Source organism: Alligator mississippiensis, chromosome 6 (genome assembly GCF_030867095.1).
Source record: "Alligator mississippiensis isolate rAllMis1 chromosome 6, rAllMis1, whole genome shotgun sequence".
Classification (NCBI taxonomy): Eukaryota; Metazoa; Chordata; order Crocodylia; family Alligatoridae; genus Alligator; species Alligator mississippiensis.
In genome coordinates this window covers 94,647,722-94,674,081 of record NC_081829.1, presented here as the reverse complement: position 1 = coordinate 94,674,081, position 26,360 = coordinate 94,647,722, and the positions used below count along the sequence as shown (strand labels likewise).

Below are 26,360 nucleotides of genomic sequence, written 5' to 3'. Positions count from 1 at the left end.
ATTTACTGTAAGGGGAGTGGCTATGGAGCAACATATTTAAATACTGGAATTCAGAATTTCCTTTTTTAATGGAATTTAACTAGTATTAATGCAACAATGAAGTTGCAAGATCAGATATAGAATTTTCCAACTTGGAATAGATGATCCTACAACTTAGGTGTTGTATTAGGACTTTGTTTTTTGGTACTGGAAAATGCTTTAACTAATCAGTAGACTTTGACCAAAAAGTAAGTAAAGCTTAGTTGTTCAGAATTACAAGATAGCATTCTTAACTGCTGATTTGTACTTAAAATTCCTCCTCTTGAAGGGGCTCTTGATTTATAAGATTAATTTTCATTCTGGTAGGGTGTTATGCTAGTATTGGTTCTTAGTGCATATTTCATAGATGGTTGTTTGTTTCTAAATGAAGGTGTGGGTATGCAGAGGGACTATAACTACATGCAGCTTAATGGTGTATCAGTCATTATTAAGATGAAATAATGCATACTTTTGGTACTTTTGCATATCTTTGAATTACTCGTTTACGCACATTTTGTTTTGTAAGAGGTTATTCTTCACAGAATTGGTTATTGTGATGTGTAGCTGCTTTTAAAATACACAAAATGGAGAAAAGGGGATTATATACATTTCCAGCAACATAAGATGATTTGAAACTAGTTGGTAGAGAGTGGAGAAGGAAACGAGAGATGAGTTTTCTTAATTACACTGCAGTAGGCTATTCTAAACAACTGTGTGATCTATATGAAACCTTTTGATTCTGTAATTAACTGACCTGTCTTTTCATATGGAGTGTGCAGAGATCCAAGATATGCAGTATGGGCCCAACGTAAATTCCAAGTTTGGGACTGCCTCTTTTTTTTTTTTGCAGATGAAGGAGAAAAACCAGTGTAAGGGCAGGTCTACCTTTAATGGGTTTTGCCAGAGTGGCTAAGTAGGTAAGGGTCTGCAGATGTGGATATTTTGGTCTACATGAGGATGTATAAAAAAATAATAATAATAATACTAAAGGACCTGACGCTGCAAATCCTCAATATGCAGAACTGCCTTTGAGGTGCAAAAGCAACTGGTGCGTCAAGCGCTTGACTTTTCAGACAAAACTCTCGGGGCTGAGATGATATCTTTTATTAGACCGATTAAATAGCTGCAATTTTTTTTTTCTTTGCAAGCTTTCGGGCGCACACGCCCTTCATCAGGCAAAGGAGAAATCGGAGATGTTAAGAGTTCTCCCAGGTAGAAAAGAAATTTTCAGTCTGAATATATTCTTTTGAACATTTTTATTTTTGATGGTGCGGAGGAGAATCTTGTTTGGTTAGTTGATGTCCTGGAGATAACGGGAGAGGAGAGACCCTGCAAAAACTTCCAGTTTTAATCTCTGTGTATTCTTTCTAGCATTCACGCTATCTTAGTTCTAAGTCAGTGCTTCCTTAACTGCTGGTCTGTACTTAATTCCTTATCTTGAAGGAGATCTTGATGATTTAGAAGATGAATTTTTCATTTTGCTAGAGCGTTATACTAATGTTGCTCTTGATGCCTATTGCACAGGTTTGCTTCTAAATGAAGAAGTGAGTATGCAGAGGGATTGTAACTATACAGCTTGCATGCCTACTGGAGATTCCAGTTGTTCCATCATTCATAAAAGAACCTCTTTTTGTATTGTTTGTAAACTGTCTCTTCAGTTGCTCTCCCAGCCTCAATTCTTTCTCTGTCAAAGAATTTGGGTAGTTCAAGGAGGGAAGAAAAAGGGAAGCTTTACTCCCCTACTTGGACATGTATGGAAATGGTTTGGTTTCTCTTCGGTCAGGTGCTCTCTGTTAACTCTAAACTTTTATAGTTCAGGCTTTCCATTTTAAACAGAAGCACTTAAGCAAGATGAACATTTTTCCTGACTCATTAAGTTAACTTTAAAGTAGTAACTGTATTTCTGTGTCTCTTCTCTTTTGAGACCTGGATAATTTAAGTGACACTCCATTTTCTGGTGATGAAGAAAACGGTGGCACTCAGGAAATAAAGCCTGAGATCAATGGAAATTGGATACCTGCATCATCCATCAATGAAGCTAAAATTAATGCTAAAGCAAAGAGACGCTTGAGAAAAAATTCTTCTCGAGATTCTGGGAGAGGAGACTCGGTTAGCGATAATGGGGAGGCAGTGAAAAGTGGAGTCACTGTACCAACTAGTCCAAAAGGAAAATTTTTGGACAGACGATCCCGATCTGGGAAGGGAAGGGGACTACCCAAAAAAGGTTAGTGTAACCTACTAAGGAGGCTACCCATAGTGTAAGTTGTGTTTTGTTTCTATTGGAGTTTATTTTCCCTTAAAACTGTCCATTCTGTTCTCCTCTGTATAATAGTAGTACTGGGATGAGAACTGCAGGTAGTGGTAATAGGGGAATCTGGTGTGTATGCCATTTATTATACCAAGCATTATTAACTATTTCTTTAAGATAGTAGACGCTTAGTAGATTATAATGTTCAGAGATGTACTCCATCATAAACATGCAGTAACATAAACATTGCTGGTGCAAACTTAACAGGTATTTCAGTGTTTCTCGCATTCTCGGGTGGTAGCATTCTCATCAAAGTAGTGCAGACCTCAATGGCTAATGGTGGGAAAATCATGTTATGCAAACCCTTCAGTTGCCTTTTGCACATATTGAAAGACTTAAATTGTATTTGGGGTCCAAAGGTATTCTAGTATGGAAATACTGGGTGGAGCTTGAAACTAAGTGTCCCTCTTCCTCCTCCCCCTCCATTGTCTCCCATTTTGCCAGGTGGTGCAGGTGGTAAAGGTGTTTGGGGAACACCTGGGCAAGTGTATGATGTGGAGGAAGTGGATGTTAAAGATCCCAACTATGACGATGACCAGGTAAGCAAGTTTTTGTTGTACACGCTGGAAGTGTAAGGTAGAAATAGTTGTCTAATTGCTGTGAAGCATGGTCCTGTGAGATGTTGAATGCTCTGGCCTGCATAAAAATATATCCTTAACTGTAAGCATATAAGTAGGCCCAGTTACAGTGAAGAAAGGCTAGTGTAGCCTGTTAGGGTTGCCTTGATTTGTTCAGTGAGAATATTTGTGCTTCACATTTTTAAACGCTCTGTTAGATAAGGGTTATGGTGCCCACCAGCTTGCAGGGACAAGCTTTTTAATTCTGCATAATTGATCCTGACATTAAAGGAAGAAGGCTTTTTTTTAGCTTGTTACATACGTATAAAACACTGATTTGGTTGGCTTTTAGAAGAAAGATGCAGAGGAATTTCTCTAAGTCTATAAGTATTTTTATTGTCTCTGCAATAAAGCATCAGGGTCTTTTATATACTGCAGCAATATTTTGGAGGGAGACGCTGGTATTGAGAACAAGGAGAAGAAAAATCTTTTTTTCAGTACTTGGACACTAAGGCCAGATCCAGACATGCAGCTTGTGGTGCTGCAAACCTCTGCAGCATCACAAACTGCACGTGTTGCACGTTAAAGCATGTGCAGTGCTGATAACTTGCAGTGCCAGGGCAAAAGTTGCTACTGGGATTTCCCGGTAGCAAAATGACCTGAAGAAATAAGTGGCGAAAGCATGCCAAAGTGGTGTGTGCCAGGACAAATGCAGAGACAGGGGAACAGGCAGTCCAGGGCTGCCTCCTCCCTTGTCTCTGTGCACTGCGGATCCTCTACACTGAGGCACCGTGTGCCCTGGCCAGCCAGTCCCTGGCTGGCTGGGGTGCAGTGTGCCTCAAGATGGGGAAGCAGGCAGCCTTAGGCTGGCTGCTCCTCTCTCTCCGTATGCCTCACCCTGGGGCCTGCTCTGCGGAGCCTCCAGGCCGAGGCACATGCAGTGTGCCTCAAGACACAGGATCAGCTGGCTCAGGGCTGCCTGCTCCCTCTTCTTGAGGCACACCGCCCCAGCACAGGGGCTCTGCAGTGCGTGGAGGGCTGCCTGCTCCCCCATCTCCACGTGCCACTCCCCACCTGGCTGGGGCACAGGGTGCCTCAGCAAGGGGCTGCCTGCCAGTTAGCCCTGCACTGAGGCCCTTGTGCCCTAGCCAGTCGTGTTGTGTGTGTCGTCGGCACGTGGAGCGGCTGGACACTGTGTCGCGCTGCAAAATGCACGGGCAGGGGTGTGCATTGCGGCACAAAGCAGTGACACCAATTTGTGCTGCTTCTAATTGTGCCACTGCAAATACACACCTCTGCTTGTGTGGACATGGCCTTATAGTTCTGATGCTGCTTATAAAATCCCCCTCTACACATTACATTTACACTGTGATTAACCCAATTTAAGGTGCTATAAAATGGTGACTAGCCTTAAAATTGTTTGGTAAATAATAATGTTGAACATCTTTTAATGGATGGTTTGTCTGGCACCTTAAATTGAACATGTGGTAGGTTTGGGGGACAGGGCTGTCAGTCATCTGATTGTCTACCCTAGCCCTGGACCAGCAGGCACCTAGTTTTCAACTTGCTGGTGCAGTGGGAGCCCAGGATCCTGCCCTGGCAAATAGAAGAGGTGGGATTGGAATCTGATCCCTGATTCCAAAGTTGCTCCTTCTGTCACACAATTGTGGCATGGTAGGAGGTGCAAGTGTTAAGATCAAAGATCAAATCCCTTGGTACCTTTTAAATGAACATATGCCAGGGGCCTAAGATGCCTATTAACTTCATAGTCGCATACAAAATAGTAGGTGGATGCAAGTTCAAAGCCAGTAGCAGCTTTCTGCTTAAGTCTGTCTGCAGCTTTTTCCCCACCCTCTGTTCATAGTTTTGAAGACACAAGGCAAACGTATTAATTGTACAAACTGTGTGTGTGTTTGTGTGTAAACCATGATAAAATCAGATGCCAGGTTGCAAGACTTTACTTCGTCAGTGTGGTAAGTACATTAGAACTAGGAAATCCATCTTTATGATCCGCTTTGTAAGAGAATGGGTCTGACAGTGGAAATTGGGGGATTCTCCTAACACTTTATACCACTGTCTACTTTGTATGCCAGAACTCGAGGGGATATGTTTTACTAACTAAAAAGAGGTATTGAAAAGACGAGTACTGTGGTGTCTTGTAAAATTGGGAACGGAGAGAAGGGCTCAGTTCTTCACTACTCAAATGCCCACTTTCAGATGTAGCTTCCCTTCCAGCTTGTTTCTTCTTTCCCTTCCACATCAGGCAGCATTACGTATTTTCCAAAATGCACTCTTTCCCCTTGATTGCTTTGGGATTGACTAATTATGAGAGTCCAGGATAACTGCTTTTTGGAAAGCTAACAAGTTCTGTCCTGTACATCTACTGTCCTGAATTAGCACTAGTAGGAGGCTTTGTTGGCTAACTGGTTTGCTGTTTCAACCCATTTTATTACCAGTCTCTACCTGAATTTATGGAATATTATGTGCTGAATAATTAATATGCCAGTCCATGAGGAAACAATGAGGTGGAGGAAGCACTAGCTTTGTTAGAGGCCTGGTTTTTAATATTGTGTTTATACTGTTACACCCTGGTGCTCAGGATGTCTTGCTGTGTGATTTTTTTTTTTTTTTTTATTCCCCCCCCTCGAAATGCCTGAAGCTGACAGACATGCTGAAAATAGAGGGCTTGTCCTCTCCTCCTTGCAGGTTTTTACATGCTTGTGCCTGTCTGGCCATGCAGGTGCCTGGGACTTGAGGGGAAAACAGGCTGGCTTGCTACTGGGGAGGAGAGAGCAGTTTTCAGAGAAGGATGTCAAGTTTTTGGTTTTGTTCTGTTTTAAACAGGAGAATTGTGTCTATGAAACGGTTGTTCTACCCCTGGATGAAAGAGCATTTGAAAAAACGTTAACACCAATTATACAGGAATATTTTGAACATGGAGATACTAATGAAGTTGCGGTATGTCAGACAGCTTGCATTTTTTAAAATACTGTAACTTGCATGCGAACCACAACGAGCTGGAGATGAGATTTGAGATTATGGAGGTGTTGATATGAACGTGCAGTTAAGGTGCCCAAAAAATCCTTCTGTTCTTGTAGCAATACATATATAGCTTTAATTCTAGTGCAAAACAATTGAAATATTTTTTTCAACTTGGATTTAGGAGATGCTGAAGGATTTACATCTTGGTGAAATGAAATGTAGTGTGCCAGTATTGGCAGTGTCACTGGCACTGGAAGGGAAGGCTAGTCACAGGGAAATGACATCTAAGCTGCTGTCTGACCTTTGTGGAACAGTAGTCAGCAAAACTGATGTTGAAAAATCATTTGATAGACTTCTTCAAGAGCTACCTGAACTGGCGCTGGATTCGCCCAGAGCACCGCAGGTATGCACGTAACGGGTTGTACAAGAGGCAAAATCTTTCTTTTAAAATCCACAGTTGATGATGATCAGTTCAATGGTCTGAAATTAAATGGAATAATGAAATAAAAGCACACTATATTTAAAATGTTAGTCTGGACTGTAAACTTATTTCTCTTTCTACTTTCCTTGCTAGCTCCCAAAACTCTTTCTCTTTCATTTGAGATGTTTCATTAAAAAAAAGTAAAGTAGGAAAAATATTTAAGTAAAGCATGAGTAACTAAACAACTTGCACTTCAAGGTCCTGTGAAACTACATATGCATTAGAAATGTTTATTTTCTCTCACAGTTGGTAGGCCAGTTTATTGCAAGAGCTGTTGGAGATGGGATTTTAAGCAATACTTACATAGATGGCTACAAAGGCACTGTGGATTGTGTCCAAGCTCGGTAAGCGATTTTGCTTTTTATAGTTATAATTTTCATTTCCAAATGCTGACCCAGGCACACCAGTAATTTAGGGTTTTAAAGTAAACTAGGTGTGGCCACTTTTATTTTTATTCCAAAAAAAAAATGCTACCAGAGGGAGTCTGTCACGAAACCTGAAGTGACTAAACCTAAGTCTTGGGATAAAGTATATTATTTAGTGTTTAGTTGACTTGACTCTTGGGCAATTAAACCAGGTTTAACTAATGTTTGGTTAATTCATTAATGCTGAATAGATTAATGCTCCCCCAGGTGCTTACAAAGAGGGGGGGTAGCCCTAAATTGGGTACATGGTAGTTCAGCTGGATCTAGGTTTTTGGGGTTTTTTTCACAGCCAGTTCCTCCTGCTTGTCAGTATACTGGGAAGGTTCTCCAATTCCCATATCACTGGAAACATTTGGTTTTTGCCTCTCCACTGAAGTACTTTGTGTTGCTGGGCCTCAAAGAGGTTCCTGAACTATATTGACTCAAACATGAGAAATACTTCTAGTGGAGAAACCATTCACCCACATCGAGGTGATCTGGGCTTAGCAACACCTTTTGAAGGTTTACATGCCCAGCTGTCAGCTGGATATTAAGGTTTCCAGGTTCTGTACTACTCTGCAGAGGACACGATTGGATTCCCGTTAGAGGGGAATGTTTCAGGCCCTGCCTTGAGAACTTCAGTAGCCTGCCGCTGCTGCATGGCCTGGCCTGAATACGCTGCAGCTGAAAGAGGAAAGTTGGTGGAGAAAAGATCTCAGGGATGTTTCCTGATGAATGCCAGTTCCCAGATGGTTAATGTGAAGTGTCCTGCAGAGCCCTTGTCTTGGGGCTGACTGATTTTAGTGTGAGCAACCCATCTAAGCAGGAATGGCATATGTGCTGCTATATACGCATGGTGGGTTGATGTCTTTTTCTGTGGAGTGAGACCTACAGCCACTTCATGAAGCCATCTGTGCGGTGGGATTGCCCCATCTATCTTGTGAAACCTTTCCTGACAGGATGTGGGAGTATGTGCTCTAAGTTGTCCCTGATGTTGAGAGGGTACTGCATTTAGTATTCAAAGAAGGTTTAGAGAACCAAATGTTGTCTATATGTTCCTTTCTCTCTCGTGTGATCTTTTTCTCTGCCACCTTTGCTTTATAGAGCTGCATTGGACCGAGCTACTGTGTTGTTGAGTGTGACAAAGGGTGGAAAGCGTATAGACAACGTGTGGGGATCAGGAGGTGGACAGCAATCTGTAAAACATCTCGTTAAAGAGGTAACAAATCCATACAAAACTGTTTCCTACTGGGGTGTGTTCTGCCTATATTGTCTACCTAAGCTTATACTGATTTATTAGCATGGAGGAAAGAAGCATATTTTACTTTGCGACTAAATGGTGTTTTACTATTTTGAAGTGCATGTGTCTAATTTAAACAACAGCTATTGAGCATTGCATTAGTTGAAATAGCTGCCTTCTCTGATATTGTTCGGTGCTGGCATAAAAGCATGCATGTATATTTTATGTAGTGAATGAATGCAGAGGTGCAACTGCAGTTTTATAAGTTTACCATCTAAATAAGGTAAGCTCATTCAAGATGAGAAGCCTTGAGGAATTCAAAGGGAGAGAATGTCAGTATTTTAATGAATATTCCTTTTGGCCTTGTGGATGAAGGTGGGTTTTCAAACGGTATTAGTTAAAACAATGTAATAACTCACTGTATTAGGATAGGGAGCAAGCTTTGGATATGCTGTAGGTCAGCAGATCCCAAATAGTTTTTGGATAGCCAGTTTATTGTTAACCCTCACTTTTCTCACAAATGGCTATGCACACTTAACATCAAACTTTTTAACAGAAAAGAGGGTGCAGGGAGCCTGCGGTAGTTCACCAACCACAGTTTGGGAAGTACTGTTTTAGATATCAATATGGAATTTAAAGAAAGGAGCCTATCATTTTCAGGTTATAAATCAGACTTGCCTAGAGGATGCTAATACTGCCACAAGTAATGAAAAATGAATGAGGTGGACAGGACTTGGTGGTGGGGGGTGAGTAACAAACTTGAATTTTGGACATCTTAACATGGGTATGACTACTCGAACCTATTAAACAGCATTTCACATTTGTATATGCATGGTTATCATATACAACATCAACATGCTGTAAAGTCCTTACAGCTTAAGATTATTTTTTATCAAAATAATAGTTGCAGTGTGAGAGAGTAACTTTTTGCCAGATGATGCAATTGACTAATGAATTATCAACTTGTTAAATTATTCCTCATAGTTGCAGGCATTTATTTATTTATTTATTTCAATAGATTGATATGTTGCTGAAGGAATATTTGCTTTCTGGAGACGTATCTGAAGCCGAACGTTGCCTTCAAGAACTAGAAGTACCCCACTTTCACCATGAACTTGTGTACGAAGTAAGACAGAAATCAGAATACTTTTGATTATGCATAATAAAGGCGGGCTGGCTTTTTTTTTTTTGATGAAGGCATGCAGATGGCATAAGTAGAATTTGTTGTTCATCTCCTAAGTTCTGATGTTGTTAGAATATCTAAATTTCTCCAAGTAAAACTTGTGCTTTTTGACTTGGGTTTGTGCATTCAGGAACTTTTAAGTGATTCACCTCAAGAATGGGTCAGTTATTGGATAGTTGTATATTTTTGTACGTGGCTTTCTTGCTATGGGAGAATAGCAAGAAAATGCTTCAGTTCTGCTAAATCAAGACATCCTTGGTGTCAGAGCCATGAGCTATTGCACCAGACTTCAGACAAATGGGTTGCTGTTTTAATCGGTGTCTACCATTTCTCTTAGACGATACAAATGATCCTTTGTCAGTGGAGAATTGTTTTCTAGTATAGTTCCTAGTTTATGTGGTATAGTTTTAAATGCTTCCCTGCTGCTTCCTCCAATTTTGAGAGATCATAATACTGATTATTCACACTAAATTTTCTTTTTATAAACTTGTTCAAGGAATTGTCTAAACAGTTCCTCAGTTTTGGTCTTGTCACACCCTTCATATACTAGTAGATTTTAATTCTTCATACAGGTGTCTAGCATGTGTAGTTTCAGAAAACAGCTATCTGTAATGCTGCTCTAACTGATGCATGAATTTGGGGTTATGTGGTTTATAGCACCTCTAGAAATAGTACAGAAACTTTGTTATTTCTTCTTCCATTTTGGTGGCCTATAACAAATACCTATGGTAGGTTTTCATGCCTTGTATCCTTATCCAAAGACTCTTTCCATCATACCTTTCATTGATAAGACACAAAGTACTTTTGACAGCCGGATGTATTGCCGTGGAAGCTGCATAGTTCTTTGTTCATAGTATTTCTCATTTGTCATGTTTACAAGATGTATGTTCAGCATTGGTTAAATACTTGATTTATTTTAGACAGTTGTAATGGTTTTGGAGTCAACTGGGGAAAAGACCTTTAAAATGATGCTGGATTTGCTGAAATCCTTGTGGACATCTTCTGTTATTACTCTGGACCAAATGAGAAGAGTAAGTATGTCTTTCAGAAGTATACTTGAAATAGAAAATCAAAAAAGCATTTATAGGTTGTTCAAAGGACAGTTTTATTTTAAATCTTCCTCAACTATGATGGTGATCCACTGATTTAGCTTTGTTTCTGGGCAGTGATTCCTTACTGACCTGCAAAATTTAGGATACTTAAACATGTTCTGCCAAGAAAGTGGGAGATGTCTACCTACAGAATTATGTAAGGAGAGCATTAAAAATTAACTCCTCCTAATGTTGCAATATAATGTTCATAAGTGAGGCAGCCAAAATTGAGTTAATTACAGTGGACTTTAAAAATAATGTATTTGGTCACATCAGTTATTTGTGGTTTTGTCACAAGCCTAAAACAAGTAATGCATGCATGTTATCAGAGCAGACAGGGACCCATCTGTTAGTTTCCCCAGGCCTCTTAAGAAGAGAAGTAAATCTGTACCTGTTAGCAGGCTTTTTTCCCTCTTGCATCAGCTCAGTGCCTGTATTGAGGAAGTGAAGCCCAAATTCTTCTGACTTGTACGGAAGGAGTAGTGCAAGTCCATAGCTATTGTCTTCCTTTCCATGCCACCACCTACAAGACTGCACTGTATGTGTCCTTTACCGTGGCCACTTTCTGGCCCCATCATTTAAGAGCCTTAAAATTTGGTAGCTCTTCTATTTAGTAGGTATAATATGCCTGCTTGCCTGGTATGGTGCTAGCCTTACACTGAGCTGGCTTATTAAAAACTTTATTTCTTGGAATTATTGCTTGGATTATTTTGCTCTGACAATGTAAAAGGGAAGCTTGTATAGCAAAACATTGAAATCGGTATTCTAAATCTGACATTGCAGGGTTATGAACGAATTTATCGTGAAATACCAGATATTAACCTGGACGTGCCACACTCTTATTCGGTGCTTGAGCGGTTTGTAGAAGAATGCTTCCAGGCTGGTATCATTTCCAAACCTCTGAGAGATCTCTGTCCTTCTAGGTATGTACTTTATAATTCTAGCTGAATGGTGATAGCACTTGTCATTATTAAGACTGCCCAACCGTTCTTACTAAGTAACCGAACATAGCTTCAAATCTAAAATGTTATAAACCTAATGGGGACGGAATTTCGGCTCTGGAAAAGTGGAGATACAGTGGCTGAAGGATTAGGGGGAAGAATTGGGATGAGAAGCCTTGGGGAGGTGTGGGGGGGAAGGTTAGGCGTGACTAGGTAGGGAGAATAGGGCTGGAATAAAGAGCCATGAGTGAGAAAGAAAAGACTTACTAGGGAGAGGTTTGAAAAGGACAGGGCATAAAGAGACTCAAGCTTTGGCAGCTAAACAGAGGTAAGAGAGGTTGTGCCCACTCTCAGAACCTAGAGTGGTATCCAAAACGCTAGTCTTGCTCTCAGCCTGCTGTTTACAGGGTGAAACCCGCCTGTTGTGCCCATTGCCCCTGCAGTGCTGGTCCAGCACTGACTACTCCGCTGAGTTACTCCGCTAACAGAGGTGACAGAGGTTCCAATCGTGCCAACAACCTCTGTGGTGTCACAGTGATGCCATAAGATGGAATTCAGTTTTATTATAATTTTTGGGGTAGGGAGCATGCTTATAGTGTTGGAGTGGTGATGTAGCTGCGATAGCATTATCAAGGATGCTAAATCAAGCAATCAAAGGTCAAGAAAATACCAGAAATAAGAATTTTTATCCGGCATCAGCTTTTCCTCCTTGTAGATGTATGCAGTGTGACATAATCTACAATGCCATGACCTTATTTCTGCATTGAGTGCAAGGCATAGATAGATGATGCTTGCTCAGATGGCAGTTCAGCATTTTGTTTTGTTCTGTTTACTGTGTGGCCGCATTCTTCTTTTTTTTTTTTCATTGCACCCTATAGAGCATACAGCTTTAAACATACTGTCTGTCCTCTTTTCAGGAAGCCAGGGTTTGTTTTTTGGGTTTCTGCTCTTTCAGATTATATGGCACCTATACGTGTGATGGACCTCTGCTCCGACGTCTGCTAATCAGCATGTGTCGGAGCAGACTCAATTAATCACACACTCTAATTAGCAGAGTCCAGCAGCCTCCATGTCATGTGAATCCAGCATCCCTACACTTCAGAGTGGCAGCGGGGACGCTTTAACTTGCATTGAATGAGCTTTAAAGCGCCCCTGCCACCATTTTGAAGCACGGGAGGCTGAGTATATGTGATGCTGCAGGCGCTTTTAAGTAGAGCAGCTCAGAACTACTTTAATTAAAGCGTGCCCCCTCCAGCCACTCTGTAGTATGTTTATAGTGCCTATTTTAAATGCTGCATGGATCTGGACTGTTTTGGCGGGGGGGGGGTGTTAATCAATTGTCTTCAACTTGAGCTGCGTCAATGTGGCTTTTAATACAGAAGCTTTTCCTTTTGATGACAAGAAAACCAGCATGTAAAACTTATTTATCCTCTTCCCAGGCAGCCACCAGCCATAAACTTGGCACTTTAAATTGCCTTTGGTGGTGTCTTTGAGGAGTTGAATTGATTATACTTTAGGAAAAAAGGAATGTAATAACTCACTTAATATAAAAATAGAATTCAGTAAATGTTCTGAAAGGCCCTGTCACTATGTGTTCCACGCCTGCTTTTTGAATATGCGAAGAACTTCAGTCTCCTAAATATCAAGCCAGCATCTTTCACAAGTAGCAACGTTCCCATGAAAGTTTACAGGAGGAGGAAGTAAGATAAAAGCGTACAAGGCACATTTTGAAAAGCCTAAATTTGCAAGTCAAGTGTTCTGTTTAGAGAGCTCGGTTGGATGACGTGGCTTCTCAGACAGTCAGCTATATGACAGTTAGAGGGAGCTGGTGATCAGCTAAGTGATCTTGCTCCTGTGCCCAGAGGAGGTAGTGATGCAAGCGAGGGCTCCTCAGCTCTGGTGGACAAGGACAGCCAAGAGCAACTCATTTGAAACTAATAATGTCTTTACATGGTGGTTTTTGTTTTCCCAGGGGAAGAAAGCGTTTTGTAAGTGAAGGTGATGGAGGTCGTTTCAAACTAGAGAGCTACTGAATATAAGAACGGACTCCCACAGACGTTCAAAGGGAAAAGAAGATATATATTCTACAACTGAATCATAAAGAGTTGCTTAGCACAGTTCATATTTTTAAAAATACTTGTTTGGGGTAAAAATCATTTAAAATAGCTTTATAAATTTATCTTCAGGAATTAAATTTCTTTCTATGGGCATATAATAGAACAAGTAACCACATCTGTGGTGGTGCCTTCAAATAAGCTCTCATTTTGTAAGTGCCATATGTTTCTGACCTAATCATTCCATGTTTGCATTGTCCTTTGACTGCCACTTCTTTTCCTTCAGGAACAGGTTTTTCTTTTTCTTCTTTTTTGTAGTAAAATCACTGGTTTATATGAAGCTTTATAGAAGGGGTTAAGTGGAGCTCCTGTGACCCACCTTTGGCTGCTGCTGTTAAAATACTGTGCTTTGGGAGGAAAAAATGGTTTATTTGTTTTAAAGAATCTTAAAAAAAGGATGGCGGGGCTTGGTCATCAGATGCATTTGTCTTTTCCAGGGGTATATACTGATTGGTCTTAATGACCAGTCTAGTAAATAGTGGCTGGAACATCTATTTTTTCTATATAACTGGAAAAATGAAGTTCTGGTAGAATGTATTAAAAAAAACACACTTGGTTAAACTATTTTTCTGCTGTTTTTAATAATCAATTCTGGAAAGTTCATTATTTGCAGATGAATGAGCAACTAAACTAGCAGGTTCTTTTTACCAGCGACTTCTGTAAACATGAGTGCAGTTTCTCCAATAGCATTTATTCTTCATTACATCTAACCCACAGCTGTCCTGTTACATTTTTTTAAAGAAAATAGGACATTTCAATTTATTACGTTAAACTATACGAGTTACCTTGCTTTTGATGTATGTAAACCATGGAAAGTTGTATTTAGTCGCTGTTTTAAGGCTAGCTTGTCACTGCTCTAGAATTCAGATGATTTCAAGCTCTGCCTTAGGCATAGACATGCACATATGGATTCACTGAGACGTAGCGGAAATTCAGATCTCTCTAGGAGGGCATTACAATTGCATATTGTATTCTGCCATTGTTTCATTGTGGAAAGCAGAGAACTGCTCATGCAACCTCAACCTCCACACATACCCGAGCTGATTGAGATTCTGATGACCACTTGTCTTTAATGTTGAGGACTTTCAAATCGGAGAAATCTTCAATCATGAAATGCACCACACACAGGTCTCATTTATCTTTATAAACCTATTTTTGAGAGAGCAGATGTTTTCCATTGCTCCTGAATCATTCATCTAACCGTTTCTTCACAGAAGAAATGCAGAGTAGGGTGAGTAGGCATATATAGATTAATAGCATCAGATCCTTAATACCGTTAAGGTTGTCTGCTAGTATCTTTTGCCCTCCAGAATGTCTGTTTAGCTGAAACTAGGACACTGGGATAATATTCATCTTAACTCTACCTGTGGAGTTGGCAATGGCTACTGATAATAGTTCAGTAAGTAAAGAGTCTGAGTTGTCTGCATCTGCTACAGAAGCACTAGTTAGACAGGTGATAAGCATGCAGGAGGTGCATGGATTCACTTCTATGAGGTCTCTTGGCTATCTGACCATGGTCAAAAAATGTGATGTATGCTAGGAGGCAGCAGCCTAGCAAGCAGATTTCAGCCTGTGAAGCTGACACATCTGCAGCAAGAGTCAGGGCCAGTCTTTGGACTGTGCTGTTATTTTGAGCCACCACGCCTAAAAGGTTGCTGACTTCCAATGTTTGCCTCTGGCTGGAGGAAATCCACCAAGGGATGCCATCTGCCTGGTCCAAGTCTCACTTTCCCTCACAGCTCCAGACAGCTGTTTTGGGTTGGATCTGCTGATTACACCCTCAGAGGGTTGATTCTCTGCTCATTGTCTCCCTTCTGGATTCACTTCTAAACCTGGCTCCACACTCCTCTCCCTGCTCTTTTGCTCGTCTTAAAGACTGTTGCAGCTGTGACCCTGTTCCCTTCCCTCTTACTGGGAAAGGCTTTTATCTGGGGGGGAGCATGTGAGACAGCTACTCCTCGCTTAACGTCATAGTTACGTTCTTGAAAAATGCAACTTTAAGCAAGCTGATGTTAAGCGAATCTAATTGCATCGCAGTAGTTGCCTACTAGCAGGCGACCGCCAGAGAGCGTTATAACCGAACACTGCGCGGCTTTAAGCGAGCGTGTTCTCTAATAGATCAGCAACGTAGCAACGAGACAACCTTAAGCGAGGAGTACCTGTACTTCAACACATCAGAGTGACTAGCTGCAAAGCTGCAGCCTCACGCAGTAAGTTGCAGAAATAAAGACACTGTCTCACTCTTATAAAGTCAGGATTAACTTTAATAAAACTTTATTATACTTAAAAAGGAGAGAGAAAAATAACCCTAAAACTCAAAATGAAAACCAAGCACGATGGGTCCAGCCGCACTTTCAAAATCCACACCCACGGGAAGAAGATGCAAACTCTGATTATCCCTAATCCATTTCTAACGCTGCCCAGCGATCGCTACACGAGCGGGCAGAGGCCGTAGCACAGGAGCCACGACGCTGCTTCTTGGCGTGCCCCCGTTTCGCTAGGAGAAAAGTGGCGATGCGTGCCCCCCTCCCCCTCTCCTGTTCATTACTGCTGCGGCTCCTCCCTTTGGGCCATCTCCTGCCGGCGAACGGTCTCCTGCGCCGCCCGCTGCATCTTCTCCAGCTTCTCCAGGGTCACCGACTTCAGCGGCAGCAGCTTGGGCTTGCAGAGCACCAGGGTCGCCACGTCCTCGACCGACAGCTGGCCTGCGGGCCAGAGAGAAGCGAGGTTTCGGCGCGGGTTGGCCCTAGGCCGCGTACGGCGGGACCTGCCACGTAGACGGTTTTGGGGAAACTCGTGTCATTGGCACCCTGCTGTGAGGCTGGGAGCAGGCCGTGTTCAAAACCCGGGCTCCTAGAAGGGGGTTGGCGCAGGGGGCCGGGGTGACAGCCGGAGCGGAGCAAATCAGAGGCGCTGCGGCCCTGAACGCACGTGCGCTCCGTGCGGTTTAATGTAACGACGCTGAATCTACGTATCATAATTATATGAACCAGCTCATTTTAATAAATGACTGAATTAACGGTAATTAATTAATTATTAATTAACGCGGAGGGGGTGGGGGCCCGGCCCGGTACCTCGCTTGGGCAGCACCTCCCGCAGCGCGGAGCGGGCCTCGGGCATGGTGGCGGCAACTTCCGGGTAGCTCGGAGACAGGCGGAAGCGCGTCACGGCGCGTGCGCGGCGAGCACCGGCCGCCCTCCTCGCAAGGCATCCGGCGCATGCGCGGCGCGCCCCACTCCCGGGACCAAGGGGAGCGGCGCGCCCCGCAGCACGCTGGGAGTGGTAGTCCGTGCCGCGCTGCATGCTGGGGGCTGTCGTTCTGCGCAGGGGCGCGCTGGGAGTTGTAGGCGAGGCCCTCAGGGGTGCAGCTTCCCCCCCAGGGGGGTGCGGGCGCCCCTGGGTGTCGAGGACCCCGGCCTCAGCGCGGCCTGGGCGATGAGGGCCTCCGACACCGTTGCGTCCACGTGAAACACGAGGGGCCACGGCAAAGCCCATCGTCGCCCCCCAAAAACGCAGGTGCCGCAATTCCCACCGGCTTTTTTTTTTTTTTTTTTTGGCCGTGTCATTACGCGCGGGCGAAGACCCGGAGACGTGAAAAATGGTGACGCTTAACGACAGAATTCAGCCTTCCTCCAGGCTCGGACCGGCTGCGGCCACGCGGTTCCCGCCGCTTTCTCGGACACCGCGACGGGTCCGCGGCTCCTCGGTCGTGGATGACGGGGGATCCCGGACTCAGCGTCTCGCCTCCCGTGAGCAGCGCCTCTTCCAGAGTCACTGATAACCGTCCGCACGTATCGTTCAAGGACCGCTTCCTTTTCCCTTTGAGGCCGCCTGCGGTAGCCAGCCGATGGTCGCTCAGGTCGCCGGCTCCCGCTTCACTCGACGCGTCGCCCGTTCCTCGCGTTGGATGCCGGCAGAGCCGCCGCCAGAGGCCGAAAGGAAGTGTCTTGCTTTGTGCCTTTCATGGGGGGTACCGCTTTGAGCAGCGGGGCCGGCGTGACGGAAAAGCGAACCCGCGTCAGGATGTTCAGAGCGTAAAATACGACTCAACGCGGGTTGCAGTCTTGGTGCGGATGGCTCTGCAAAGCTCTCCCGCCACGGAGCTGCCTCCTTGCCCGATGAAGCGCCTGGCGCGCGGACGTCAGGGTGTCCCTGTCGATTTCGAGGGAGATGAGATTCACCTCGGGGATCGCTTAAAGACATTTTTCCTGCCGGTAATGTTTGAAGTTGTGATTCCTGATCCAGTTGCAACTGTATTGCCGCGCAGTTACAATCGACATCTTCACTGTGGATAAAGATTCGTTTGTGAAAAAGAGCTCAAAGGCCAGTTCTGAATTAAATCCAGCACTGTTGGGCCCGTGAGGATTTCTACGCTAGCTAGCGGAAACTTGTCTTGAAGTAGCAAGAAGCTGAGTTACAGGTGGTTTTGGGGCTGATTTCCCAGGTTAAGTGTTTCCAGCTGATTGTCCTTTGCAGTGCATATGTCTGCTGGAAGTCCAATATTATATAAGCAGGGGCATTTACAGCCATCACACTGCATCTTGGCCATGCAGGGTGTTGCTTTCTGAAACAAGTGTTTCCTGCCAAGAGGGTTTGTTTTCCTCTGTGATAAGAAACAATGATTACCTTGATTTGTACTTGAGCATTTTGCAGCAGAGCTGGGATCTGACGCTGTGCTAAATCCATTGTTTTGGCTAACCAAATGCCAGCCGGGCCCTCTTGGAAACACGCTGCCAGGACTCAGGCCAAGCACGGGCTGTTGGGGTTTGTTTCCAGAAGTGTCTGCTAGGTTTGTTTTAAAAATACCTCTTTGCATTTGGAGAGAGACGCTGCATTAAAATCAAGTGGAAGGGAAGGCGGAGAGGGAGGGATGCAGGCAGGAGGAGCTGAGAGGGTGCCGTTTTGCAGCCTTGGAAGATTTCAAGGTACGTTGAAAAATACTAAAGGATTAAGTCTCAAGTTAGGCAAGTAGCACTCAGCACATGACAGAGGGGGAGGATTGGCCCTGGTCCCAGTCCTGCTTACTTGGAAAACACAGGATAAATGAGAGAAGTGCAATGACTCGTCCATACGTCGCAGGCCCGATACCGTGGTTCTGCTAAGCAAAAGCAGCCACCTTTTTGGACGACTGCACACCTCTCTGCCTGTGCAGCTGGGTGAAGGCTGCTCTCATGTACTCGGAGCTGCCCAAAAGGCTGTTGCAGCTGCCAGAGGAGAGCAGAGGTACTTTGTCCTCACCTGCTATTCCTTGCAAACACTGTATGCTGTGAGTGGGGTAATGCACTGCGTGCCAACCTCTGATTGATTCCTCTAATGAGAGGGCAGTTCCCGGCTGGCTGGTTAAGTTATTACACAGCAGCCAGGATGTGGCCCTGGCTTCATGGCAGCACCAGGCTGCTGCCCTCACTCCAAGCTTTGCTTTTGCCACATGCTGCTTCTCCGAGTATGCAAACCAAAACCTTAACAGCAAACCTCCTCTTGTTCCTCCGAGCATGAGACCAGTACCCAAGAATGAGGTTAATGCTCTCTGGTTACCATCCTCAGACTTGTGATGTCATAAACAAGTTATTCTTGTACGTTGCAGAAAGCCTCACAACCACAAAACCCACAATAACTTTATAAACGATAAGCTTGTTTTTCTCCTTGCCTTCCCAGATCTTCTCAGAACGGCAGATGGCACAGAGACAGGCCCAGCTGGAATCTAGTCAGGTCCATAACACTGCAGCCACTTGCTGAAAGCCCCCACAGCACCACAGATACAAAACAACATTTATTTTAAGTCTTGAGAAGCATCTGCTCTCGTCAAATGTATGCCCAGTGGGTGAAGACTTGGTTTGGAAGTAGCCACATTGCCAGTCCCAAGAATTAAAAAAAAAAAAAAAAAAAATCATGAGTTTGGTCTTCTGAAATCATGAGACAGACCTAAAAGTCAGGAGGTGTCTTTTAAAATTCACAATTCTTGAATTCTTTTCATTTTTCTTCCAGTTTGGGGCCTGGAAGACTTAGGTTTTCAGTCTTTCTTTTTTTGCCCTCCACAATTGAGAGGCTAGAAATGAAGACCATGTTTCTGGAGTAATTTCATGCAGTTTTGGAAGTTTTCATGGCACCAGAATGTGGGGCGGTAAGGGGAACGGCCAGTATCAAGAGAGCTGGGCCATTTCATGGGTGATGGTCTTCCCTGGGTTACCTGCCTAATGTTCCTGAAGCAACTGCTGCAAACTAGAAGTTAGTTTCCCAGGCAGCTCTCTCTCCATCTTGGCTTGTAGAAAGCTCTTCTCATGAGCACTGATCATCAGATAAAGTGCTGCAACCACATGGCTTTGTGCCATGTATATAACGTTCTGGATTGGCTCTTAAAAATGAGTTTGCTCGTCTGTTTTTTCAGTTGTTTATTTGTCCTGTATTTCCTGGAACTGTTTGCAGGCTCCCTTCCCTTCTAGCCCCCAAGCTGGGGGGCTGATGGACATATTTAGGATGAGGCAACAAGACCAGCCTGGAGACAGAAAGCCCAGGGCAGCCCTTAGAGAGGAGCCAGGGGACTAGAGCAAGCTACAGGTGCTCAGAAGCTAAGGGTGGGCTTTATCTTGTGGAACCAGTGGGTGGGGTGTGAAGGATTTTCTGATTGACTCAGTGATGTTAATTTTAAAACTTACTGGTGTTTTTATGTGATAGTTTGGTGAAACCTGTGCAGCATCAAGACTAAAAGCCTGAAGGAAATCCCCACCTTGCAGGGTGGAAGGCTTTGTCATTTGCTAATGAGCCACACCACAGGGAGAGGCTGTGTGCTTCAGCCCCTGCTGGCTGGGAGCTACATTCATGCTAAATGCCAGCAAACTTCTTGTTGGAGGGCCTGAGAAACCGCTTTCTGATGGACTTCTCCTTCTGTTCCACCTCTATCAATAATGCCCAGTGAATGCTGAGATCTCTCTCATTGCTAGGTATAAATTCTCAAGCCAGATACTCCAGACAGGCATTTCCAGGCGATTATTGCTCTACTTGTGCAGTTGAAATCACTTAGTCTTTGGCCTTGTGCCTCACAGCGCCAGCAGAGGCATGCCGTAATTGCCCGTAAATGCACTGTCTGTCATATTATTGTTTAATTATTCCACTTTCTCACTCCCCCTCATAGCATGCACGCTCACTCTTTCTCTTGCTCTCTCAATATCTTTAATTGGGTGGAAAAAGTCTGTGGCTTGTGCTGTACTTTTGGCGTGAAATGAAGTGGTGCATCAGTGGATCTTGTACCAGAGTTGCAACGTTCATAGACCCAAGCCAGTTGGCTGAGTTGGTGGATGGGAGGCATTTGGCTAACAGTAGATACCAGAACCAAATGAGTGGAAGAGCTTTATTCACCTTCATCCTTGCTGTTGGAGAGGAATTAAAAGTTACAGAGTTGACCTGTGAGACACAGGTGACCTGTCACTTGTGTGTGGGATATCACGTTGGCAGTATTGAAGTGAAAGCAGTTGCAGTCATCCTGATTCCTTATGCAGCATTCCCACCAAACAGGTCAGCATGTACAACGGCACCTGGGATGCTGCTTCCACGTGGAGACCAACCGTCAATGAACGTGACTTACTGTAGAACTGAGTGCAGGAGTTACAGTTCAGCATGCCTGTGTCTTGTTTTTCTGGAAAACACAAGATCGATAAATAGATTTGTATAGCCAAAGGGGACCATTTTGATCTGTTAATTTGACTTTTGGCATAACACAGGCCCTGCAATCTCCCCCAGTAATGCATTGATCAATGCATTCATCAAGCTTATAACTTTTGTCTCTGATAGAAAGACATCCTGTCCAAACTGGTGCCATTGTTTTTCACATTCCCCATAGGTTCCTTTGTCTTTCAACAAAATCACGAATGCGTCTTAGATTAGAAAACTCTGCTCTGAGTTTGGAGGAGGATCGTTGTTCTCTTTGCTAATGAAGTGTCCAGGGAGTGCATTCTGCACTGAAGGGAGAATGAGATGCCCATCTCTACTAAGAGCATCTTGTACATCAGTGCAGTCTGATTTGCTTGTATTAACCCTCCTTCTGCAGCTACCTCTGGAGCTGATAGCAACTGCAAGGAATTCATAGCAAAAAAATATGCAACCTGGGGATGTTCCTATTAGACGTTTCAATCATTGGTGTTCTTCTTGGCAAGGGGGGCTCTCAGAATAGAGACGCTCTGTAAACACAAACTGTAATAAATTTCTTAAAGTGTAATAAAATTCCAGAAAGATTTGAGGAACCGGGTGACTCAGGACCAGTGGAGCTCCAGCATTCTTATGCTACCTTTGTCCCTCTTCTACTCTGAAATTTTGGGGTATGTCTCATTTCAAAGATACCCCTGAATACCTCCCTGTGCAGCAGCTCACACAGGTCCCCATGCAAATTCAAATTCTCCCTGCTCATTCAGTGCAGCAGATCACATGCTTTTCCTGTGCCAGGTGAGACATCATTAATCATCCTGCATGTAGTTAGAAAGGCTCTTTTCTGTGCTGACAGCCTGATTTTAATAGGGACGATCAACACCTGTTTAAGCTTAACTCAGTTTTCCCCTTAATGCAGCCTTTCCCCCTTCAAAATAGAGAAAACTCAAACCTTCTGTTTTGAATGTTTCACTGTAGAGAAAAGTAGGAGTTTGTCCAGCTGTGAGACCAGCCTGTCCACGGTATGCTTGGCAAAAATGCAGTATGTTGTTGGTTACCTGTAATAAATCTCTTGTGCATTTATATTGTTTGCAGTATTGACTTGGAAAAATACCTTGTTCGAACTGGTTGACTCTCAGCTCGTAAAGGACGCACTTACCTTGCCTGACAGCTGGTTGGATTTGCAATTTTCCTTTGCTTCAGAACAAAAAGGGACAGAGCAAGCCACAGACACTTAAGGTCATTGCTGCTGATTTGATCTTTTTCAGAACTTTAGATTTCTGGGCACCTCCAGCAAGCCTAGATGCACATGCCAGATGTGAGATGAAAACAGTGCATTTACACTTTCCATTTGATCTTTTAGCTTAGCTGGGCCTGGCAGCCAAGGAAGTATGCCATGCCAGTTACTGTGTGCTATTGCCCTGTACAGCCAATTTGTTTTTACCACCGCAAAAAACCCCCAAAACCCTCAATAAAGTTAGAGCATTATTTACAAATAGAAATGCATTATATCCCTTAAAGGGAGACTACCCCATAATGTATTTCAACATGAACACTACCTGCAAAAGTCACTCTTAGGTTTCTATACTTAAATATAAGAGAGAAAATAATTAGTAGTCAAAAGATGCAGCTGCTCTCTTGAGCATGGATGCCATTGGGAAAGGATGTCTGAGACCCAGGAGACGGGTAAGAGAGGCAGGAGAGATTCTGGGTCAGACGGTCCCAAGTGCTGCCAGATGGGAGAAGGGCAGAGCATGTCCTCATCCAGAGAGAGGAATTGTCAGAAGGAAAGCGGTAGGAATAAAACTGCTGGAAGTCAGCACTTGTGGAAGCCAGAGCATGTGGGTGTGCACGTGTGGGGTGGGTGGAGAAGGAATTGTGCAGAGCTCTGCACAGCTGCTTGTGTCTCTGCAACTGCTGACATCAGTGGAGTTTTCCTAAAGGTGCAAGCAAGACATGTTGCAAAGCAGGTAGAATTGGAGGTTTCCAAGGCAGGAGTAGCAAGGGCAGGTCAGCAGGAGCCCTGTGGCAGTTCTGGGCCAGACATGGAGCTCCTGGACATTGTCTGCCTAGGACGCAGGGGAGCAGGTGCTGGGCAAACCAGGAACAAAAGGGACCTCACTCAGCAGCTCAGCCATGTTCAAGAGGATGGGTGTTCACTAGGGAGTCTCTTCTGAGATATCACTGGTATTTGCTGCTGTGTAACTTAGTACGCAGGGGATCTCAAAACCAGCGGTGAGCAAACTTCCAGGCCCATGGGCCAGAAGAGCAGTGTGGGGCCAGTCTGCATGCAGGGTGATTTGTGGGTGGGATCCAGCATTAAGTTGATCCATGGGTGCAACCCGGCATGCCAACCCAGCTCTGCGTGCTGGGTTTGGCCACGGCGCAACCCTGCACACCAGTCCAACCCATGTGCAGCATCCGACTACAGAGCAGCCCATGTCGTGTGGCCCAGAGGGCTCCACACATTTCCAGAAATTTGGTGGTGGGGGAGTGATGTCAGCATGAATTACCATGGCTTCCAGAGCTGCTTCCAGACCCGCAGTAATTAACCCTGCCACTACTTCCCCTCCACCAAGGTTTTAGACCCACGGGGAACTCCAGGGGCCAGATGCCATAGGTCCATAGCCTGGAGGTTGAGCACTGTTAGTCTAGACACGTACACACAGACCAAATAAGAACAGCTCGTATCTCCTACGATCGCTGCTTCATGAGATGACGTGCACCTGTTCTATGTGTGGTCCCAAACTTCCCTCCAGGACGGAGGAGCTACAAAGCACTCGGTGAAACAAAGCCTGACATGTCCAACCGGTTCTTGTTTGGGTGATAAACAAGGAGCTCCGTTGTTCTGGCTTATCCTAGCTGAGAGAAGGCTCTGGCCGGACCGGGGACGGCGCGATGCTGGGGCACTCTAGCAGGAATCTTAAAAGGCCGCAGGGGAGCCTTAAAATGCAAAGAGGCACCATGTAAAAATAGCAACATCTTACTCAGCCAATCCCATTGCATTTGTGTGTGCTGAGTAGATCTGCTGACTTGAGCTAGCAGAGCAAACACAGCTGAGAGAGAGTGACCTGGGCTCTCGTTAAAGTGACCAGGCAGCATTGTTTTGGATAGCAAATCAGTCATGCCCAAGGTCAAAGTCTACTTAAAAAAACTGTTTTGGTCCTGATCTGCTCCAATTCTGAGTCAACAGTGGTCCGTGCCCTCAGGATCCTGAATTCATTTACAATTGCTATAGGGTGGCCTGGCTCCTTAATGGAACCAGGCCCAAACCTGCTTGCGTGCAGGTAACCGTCTCCCCCGTGATGGGCTTGGGATAAATGATCTCACTTTAAAGGGCAGGTGAGCAGGTCAAGCAGTAAAGGTATATATATATGATGGACCTGAGCTTAGGGCGACCACCTTTTTAAAATGTAAAGGCGGGACACATACCTGCCTCTCTCCTCTCCTGCCCCCTGCCCGTGCAGAGCTGAGAGGGGCAGGGCAGAAGCGGACGCAGATTGCCCGCTGCAGGCTCAGGGCTCCCCACCCTGCTGCCCTCTCCCCAGGAGCCCCGTGTGGGCCGCATGCCCCCTGCCAGCCCAGCAGCAATGGGGGGCAAAACCTCATACTGCGTCTGCTGCTACCAGGCAGGCAAGGGGTGCCTTGCCAGGGGGAGGGCAACAGGGCAGGAAGCCCCAAGCTTGCAGCAGGCAGCCCATATCTGCCTCACCCCAGGCACAAATCTGGGGGGCACATGCCCCCCTAGGAGTGCACACAGCGGCGGGGAGCCACCCCCTTCATGCTCTGCACCCCCTGGACAAACTGCCCATGGTTCTGTCCTGCTCCACGCACTGCCCTGGCTGGGCAGCATCCCCAGCCCCTGCCCAAATCCCTCCCTCACTGTGGGGGCCTCGATCTGCCCCACCGCTCCCCTATCCCTATGCCCCCTCCCCCCACATAGACTTACCTGCAGGGAGCTGCTTGCCACTGGTGCTGGGCCGTCTTCCCGGCCACGTGCATGTGTACGGGCATGCACATGCACGTGGCATCCCCTGTTTCCTGCTCGTGACACCCCCTTGCAAGCTGGAACGCTGCCCACCTGCAAGGAGAAGCCCACCATTTCCCGATCCCTGCACGATGCTGAGAATCCAGGACAAATCCTGTCCCTGAGCCATGCAACCCTGGACCGGGACTTGAAGTTCCCACTGTGGGACTCTCCTGCCTAATTAGGGATGAGTGGTTACCCTATCTGAGCTGGTTAGAGACTGGCTAGTTTGGGGACTGGCAGCAGAGGAGCTGCAGTATCAAGTCCTGCCTCAGGACTTTTGCAGGGTGCTAGCTGGGGCTAGGAAGGCACTCTTTCCCTTCTCATGAATGCTACTGATACATCTATGAAGCCCTGGGATATTGCCGGGGGGGGGGGCGGGGTTTGAATGGGATGCACCCATACTCCTGCCAGTTCTTAGAAAGCCCCAAGCTTCCTGGCTAGAGAGTCTTGCTCTTCCTCTCGGGGTCACATTGATCACCAAATGCGAGGTCAGGAAAGACTTTTCTCCCTATGTCAGCATCTGGGGATCTTTGCCTTCTTCTGTAGCGTGGGGCATAGTCTTCCTCCTAGGATCCCCACAGATATATTAACCAATTACTGTCCATGCAGTGTTCCTGGCACTCTGCCTTGTGATTACGGGTGTGAGTTTGAAGTGGTGATTTGGGGGAGTCCTTGATTGCCCATGAATGTAGAGGACTGGACTCAAGGGACCAGGAGGCCCCTTCTAGTCCTTTGTTCCTAGACCCACCCAATTGACCCTCCTCCTCAGACAGGTTTTGCAGGCTGTGCTGAGTTCCCAGCTGCCCCAGCAAAGCTGTTTGCAGTCCCTGAGCTACTTCACTGGAAGCTGGCATAGAAAGATGACCGTGAACTGCTGTGACTGCGTACCAGTGGGTGCGTCTACACACCTACATTTACTGTGCAGTAATTTAGGTTACTGTGCAGTACCTGAAAACTACTGTGCAGTACAGGCCTGTGTCTACATGTGCACACATGTACTGCCCTGTAACTATGGTGACTTACACCGACTTGGGTGTAAATTTGATACTGCATAGACACTTGTGTAGACACCTTACTGCGCCTGATTAGGTACTGCACAGTAATGCACACGTAGATGCCTTACTGCTCAGTAACATTGTGTATGTGGACTGACTTGGAACTAACTTGAGTCCCAAGTCAGTCCACACACAGCATTAATACACTTTAACAGCTGCACGTGTAGACACCGACTTAAAAACCACTTACTGCGTAGTAAATGCATGTGTAGACACCCAGTGAGTAGTGCAGGGAAGAGAACAGCCAGGAGATCATTCTCCACTCCTCCCAGGTAGGTATTTTGAATGCTAATACTGGTTGTTGGGCAAGGGCAAAAGCCA

The 26,360-nt window shown here is 45.1% G+C and overlaps 2 protein-coding genes and 1 long non-coding RNA gene across 7 annotated transcripts in view; 2 read left to right on the top strand and 1 right to left on the bottom strand.

Moving 5' to 3' along the window:
• PDCD4 (programmed cell death 4) overlaps nucleotides 1-13,880 on the top strand; it is a 37,238-nt gene extending 23,358 nt beyond the window's left edge. For all 5 annotated transcript variants that reach the window (XM_059730183.1, XM_014594670.3, XM_014594676.3 and 2 more), the window contains 10 exons: nucleotides 1,943-2,242; nucleotides 2,771-2,865; nucleotides 5,728-5,841; nucleotides 6,047-6,268; nucleotides 6,593-6,690; nucleotides 7,855-7,969; nucleotides 9,009-9,116; nucleotides 10,094-10,204; nucleotides 11,048-11,187; nucleotides 13,178-13,880. In XM_059730183.1, coding sequence (XP_059586166.1) covers nucleotides 1,943-2,242; nucleotides 2,771-2,865; nucleotides 5,728-5,841; nucleotides 6,047-6,268; nucleotides 6,593-6,690; nucleotides 7,855-7,969; nucleotides 9,009-9,116; nucleotides 10,094-10,204; nucleotides 11,048-11,187; nucleotides 13,178-13,238 — 1,364 coding nt within the window. In that variant the 3' untranslated portion in view covers nucleotides 13,239-13,880. The remainder of the gene's footprint in view (nucleotides 1-1,942; nucleotides 2,243-2,770; nucleotides 2,866-5,727; nucleotides 5,842-6,046; nucleotides 6,269-6,592; nucleotides 6,691-7,854; nucleotides 7,970-9,008; nucleotides 9,117-10,093; nucleotides 10,205-11,047; nucleotides 11,188-13,177) is intronic.
• A 1,682-nt stretch (nucleotides 13,881-15,562) lies between these two features.
• Nucleotides 15,563-16,502, bottom strand: BBIP1 (BBSome interacting protein 1). Its single transcript, XM_006270755.4, has 2 exons — nucleotides 16,394-16,502; nucleotides 15,563-16,024 (listed from the first exon to the last, which is right to left on the bottom strand). The coding sequence occupies exons 1-2, from the start codon at nucleotides 16,437-16,439 to the stop codon at nucleotides 15,864-15,866; spliced, it is 207 nt and encodes a 68-aa protein (XP_006270817.1). The 5' UTR covers nucleotides 16,440-16,502; the 3' UTR covers nucleotides 15,563-15,863.
• A 24-nt stretch (nucleotides 16,503-16,526) lies between these two features.
• LOC109282826 (uncharacterized) lies at nucleotides 16,527-22,037 on the top strand. The gene is made up of 2 exons (XR_002089848.2): nucleotides 16,527-18,244; nucleotides 18,975-22,037. It is a non-coding gene; the product is annotated as an uncharacterized LOC109282826 (long non-coding RNA).
• The last annotated feature ends 4,323 nt before the right edge of the window (nucleotides 22,038-26,360 follow it).

Coding starts and splice junctions, on each gene's coding strand:
- BBIP1 (XM_006270755.4), bottom strand. CDS start 16,439: ATGCCCGAGGCCCGCTCCGCGCTGCGGGAGGTGCTGCCCAAGCGAG. Junction 16,025..16,393: donor GGAGGTGCTGCCCAAGCGAG/GTACCGGGCCGG, acceptor TCTGGCCCGCAG/GCCAGCTGTCGGTCGAGGAC.